At 39.7% G+C, this 4,357-nt stretch overlaps 1 protein-coding gene across 1 annotated transcript; it reads left to right on the top strand.

Moving 5' to 3' along the window:
• The first annotated feature begins 202 nt into the window (after positions 1-202).
• On the top strand, positions 203-4,092 carry LOC107759829 (uncharacterized). Its single transcript, XM_075221019.1, has 3 exons — positions 203-866; positions 1,389-1,516; positions 3,970-4,092. The coding sequence occupies exons 1-3, from the start codon at positions 203-205 to the stop codon at positions 4,090-4,092; spliced, it is 915 nt and encodes a 304-aa protein (XP_075077120.1).
• Positions 4,093-4,357: the final 265 nt, after the last annotated feature.

The following is a 4,357-nucleotide window of genomic DNA, read 5'->3' as shown; positions in this document are numbered from 1 at the left end:
CCCAGATGAAGAGGTTAATTTAGTTGAAGAAGTAGTCCAAGATGACAGTTAAATTTGGAAACTATACTTTGATGGGGCTGTCAACATCAAAGGCGTAGGGATTGGGACAATTCTGGTATCACCTACTGGGCAACATTACCCTGCCACGGCGCGACTTCGTTTTTTCTGTACAAACAACACAGCAGAATATGAAGCTTGCATCATGGGTCTGAACATGGCAATAAACCTAAATGTGCATGAATTGTTGGTGATGGGAGATTCAGATTTGCTTATTCGGCAGGCTCAAGGTGATTGGGAGACTCGAGACATCAAGCTCATTCCATATAGACAATGTGTGGAGGATCTTAGCAAAAGGTTCAAGTCCATCGAATTCAGGTACATTCCCAGGTTTCACAATGAATTAGCTGATGCCTTGGCCACCCTGGCCTCAATGCTTCCATATCCGGGTAATACTCACATTGACCCATTAGAAATTCAAATTCGGGATCATCATGGTTATTGCAATACAATTGAAGCAGAACCAGATGGTGAACCATGGTATCGTGATATTAAGCAGTTTCTGAAAACAAGAGAATATCCGGAACATGCTAATAGGGATCAAAAGAGAACTATTAGGCGACTCTCTAATGGTTTCTTTTTGAGTGGGGAAATCCTATACAAAAGAACTCTGGATTTGAATTTGTTGAGATGTGTAGATGCCAAAGAAGCTGAAATGATTATGAATGAGGTGCATTCGGGAGTTTGTGGTCCGCACATGAATGGATATGTTCTAGCAAAGAAAATCCTTCGGGCAGGATGTTATTGGCTTACTATGGAACAAGATTGCTTTTGTTTTGTTCGCAAGTGCCACCAGTGTCAGATTCACAGTGATTTGATTCACTCGCCTCCTTCAGAGTTGTATCCTATGTCGGCTCCTTGGCCTTTTGTTGCTTGGGAAATGGACGTCATTGGCCCAATCGAGCCAAAAGCTTCAAATGGGCACAGATTCATCTTGGTTGCAATTGATTACTTCACCAAATGGGTGGAAGCTATTACATTGAAAGCAGTTACCAAGAAAGCAGTAGTAGACTTTGTTCACTCCAACATTATCTGTCGTTTCGGTATTCCAAAAACCATTATTACAGATAATGCTGCTAATTTGAATAGTCATCTGATGAAGGAGGTATGTGAACAATTTAAAATTGAGCATCGCAATTCTACTCCTTACCGTCCCAAAGCTAATGGAGCTGTTGAAGCTGCAAATAAGAACATCAAGAAGATTCTTAGGAAGATGATCCAAGGGTCTAGACAATGGCACGAGAAACTACCTTTTGCTCTTTTGGGATACCGGACAACTGTCCGTACATCAGTTGGCGCAACGCCCTACTTATTGGTTTATGGAACTGAAGCGGTCATACCTGCTGAAATTGAGATTCCCTCTCTCCGAATCATTGTTGAAGCAGGGATTGAGGACACTGAATGGGTGAAGTCCCGATTGGAACAGTTGAATTTGATTGATGAAAAGCGTTTGGCGGCAGTTTGTTTTGGTCAGTTATACCAACAAAGAATGGCACGCGCTTACAATAAGAAAGTGCGCCCAAGAAAATTCGAGGTAGGACAACTTGTTTTGAAACGTATCTTTCCGCACCAGGAAGAAGCAAAAGGAAAGTTCGCACCGAATTGGCAAGGTCCTTACCTCGTCAAGAAAGTATTGTCAAAAGGAGCTCTACATTTGGTAGATATAGAAGGAAATGTTCCCGATACAACTGTCAATACAGACGTGGTCAAAAGGTACTATGTATGACCCTTTACACAGCTTTAATTCTCTCTGATTGGGATGACGAAGGCTTAATTCTCACTACCCAAACACTATTAACCCTTTGCTAACCCTTTGAGCCAGATACTTTTTCCTTGGCCACCCTCTTTGGAACCTTGTATGTAATGAGAAAGGAAAAGAAAAAGAAAAGAAAAAAAAAGAAGCAAAAGAAAACAAAATAGAAAAAAAAACAAAACAATAATCAAAACAAGTTTAAGTCCATTGAACTACGTCTGACCTGATTCCGAAAGGATACGTAGGCAGCCTCACTCTGGGGTTCGGTCACACCAAAACAAAAATTCACATGTCCTAAGTATTCAAATAAACTGGGGCATGGTTTTATTTTATTTTCGATGGTTGTTCCATCAAAATGGGTCCAAAAGTTGTAATTCAGTTGAGTATTTCTTTTTACCTTTCCCTGCTAAGACCTTCTGATCAACTTTCGAGAATGCTAAGTCAGTATACTACGGGTGATGCCTCAGTCATTGTAAAGAGAGAAAAATAAATGAGAGAGTCTTATTGGTGAAAACCCTCACGGGCACTATAAGGCAATGGTGAGTTGAGAGAAAGATAGATGAGAGAGGTCAATTGGTGAAAACCCACAAAGGGCATCATTGATCGATTTAAGGCTTCGTACATCCCGACACAAGCATGGTCAAGACAAAGAACTCAGTTTCAAAGTTAAGTTTACAACAGATTTCGAGAATTAGACGGTTCAAACGGATCGGGCATCCAGTCCAAAGTGCATGTCATGTTCATTGAAGTCAGCATATTTCCTCTAGATAAGTCCTTTCTTATTTTTTCTTCTGAAAGGGACACTTCTTGATTAAGTTGTAATATCTATTAGGTCACCTTCTTGTTTTCTTTCGCATTACTTTTTTTTGAGTCCCTTTCAGTATAATCTTGTCAAAGCAAAGCAAAGAAAAGGCCGCAAAATTGGTTACAGTTTCCCCGTTATATAAAGCAAAGATTGCTGGGCATAAACCGTATAGGAAAAGGCATAAAGCCATCTGCGATTTTCCTTGACGAGAAAAAGGCTGGAAGGACTAAATAATGTTCCAAGGGTCAACAAAAGTTACTCAGTTAAAAGATTTTTGGGAAGCAAGGTTGTTTGCACCATGAACACAAATGGTGATAGGCGCAAAATGGTTAGGTTTTGATGTTGAGAAAGAAGATCTCCAGAAAGAAAAGACAGAATCTCCATGCAACTTGTACAATCATCGACGAAGTCAGTTTTTCTAATAAGTGTAATAGACGCAAGGTCAAGTCGCCCAAGAAATCAAGGCCACAAACCGACCACCATTTTAAAACTAACAAATCTTTCTTTGTTTAGAACAGGAACATAACAATTTTAGGAAACAGTTCGTGAAAAGACGAACACCACCAAGTGAAGTTCTCAAATCCTTGATTTTCTCCTAATACATGTAATCATGTTATTTTTAGTTTCATTATAGGGAATCAATACCCTATCTTCAATATAGGGTACTACATCCCTTGGTTGCATTTTTTTCTCTTTTTCTGCCAACATAGGGTACGACGATCCCTAGTAGCATCTCAAAACGCTGCAAACCTTATTTTATTGCCAACATAGGGTACGACATTCCCTAGTAGCATCTCAGAGAGCCACGTGCCTCATTTTATTGCCAAACACAGGGTACTACATCCCCTGGTTGCATTTTAGTGCCAACATAGGGTACGACATTCCCTAGTAGCATCTTGGAGTGCCACGAGACTCATCCTTTTGCCAATACAGGATACTACATCCCCTAGCTGCATTAGTTTTTACCAACGTAGGGTACGACATTCCCTAGTAGAATCCCATAGTGCCACGAGCCTCATCTTATTGCTAACACAAGGTACTACATCCCCTGGCTGCATTACTTTTTTTGTTTTTTCAACATAGGGTACGACATTCCCTAGTAGCATCCTAGAGTGCCAAGAGCCTCACCTTATTGCCAATACAGGGTACTACATCCCATGGTTGCATTTCTTGTTAACATAGGGTACGACAATCCCTATTATAAAATATTATAAAAAAATCTCATATCTTTTTCAATTCTTTATTTTGCAATAAAAAGATAGTTTATTGTATTTTCAATAACTCACAAAAATTTTCTAGTGCAAACTGGGGCAGAAAATTTTTATTCATTTTGTTTGTTTCTGATGGCTTGCAGGTTTTTCTGCAAAGTACGGATTGGATGAGCAAAAATAAGACTCTAGCTCTCGCCAGAGAAAATGGAATGTTTGATCTCAATACCAGCCAAACCAGCTTTGACGTAATGCATGCAGAGACATAGGGTCTCAAGATCCATCTTCTCATCATCTGATCAAGAATCAAGCGTGGGAGAATATTTCATAGTTTGTTACATCAAGAGCATCAAGTTTCAGTCTAAAGTCAATGGGGGAAGCAAGTCAAGAATCAAGACAAGACTCCAGATGGCATTTAGATAGAAATTTTGTAACTCTTAGATTTCAAGAGTATATAATTTTCTTTTCATTTTGATGTAATAGTAGGAACCGCGGATCGGAACCTCGACGGAACTTCACTCGACTCTCCCTCTA

The sequence above is a fragment of the Nicotiana tabacum genome, chromosome 9 (assembly GCF_000715075.1).
Source record: "Nicotiana tabacum cultivar K326 chromosome 9, ASM71507v2, whole genome shotgun sequence".
In the NCBI taxonomy this organism is placed as follows: domain Eukaryota; kingdom Viridiplantae; phylum Streptophyta; class Magnoliopsida; order Solanales; family Solanaceae; genus Nicotiana; species Nicotiana tabacum.
The sequence above is the reverse complement of the archived record's forward strand: the minus strand, read 5'-3'. Positions and strand labels throughout refer to the sequence as shown.

Bases quoted from the DNA above. Each gene is read 5' to 3' on its own strand.
- LOC107759829 (XM_075221019.1), top strand. From the start codon at position 203: ATGGGTCTGAACATGGCAATAAACCTAAATGTGCATGAATTGTTGGTG. The intron at 867-1,388 runs GTGATTTGATTC...ATGGAACTGAAG, and splicing joins CCACCAGTGTCAGATTCACA to CGGTCATACCTGCTGAAATT. The intron at 1,517-3,969 runs GTTTGTTTTGGT...GATGGCTTGCAG, and splicing joins ATGAAAAGCGTTTGGCGGCA to GTTTTTCTGCAAAGTACGGA.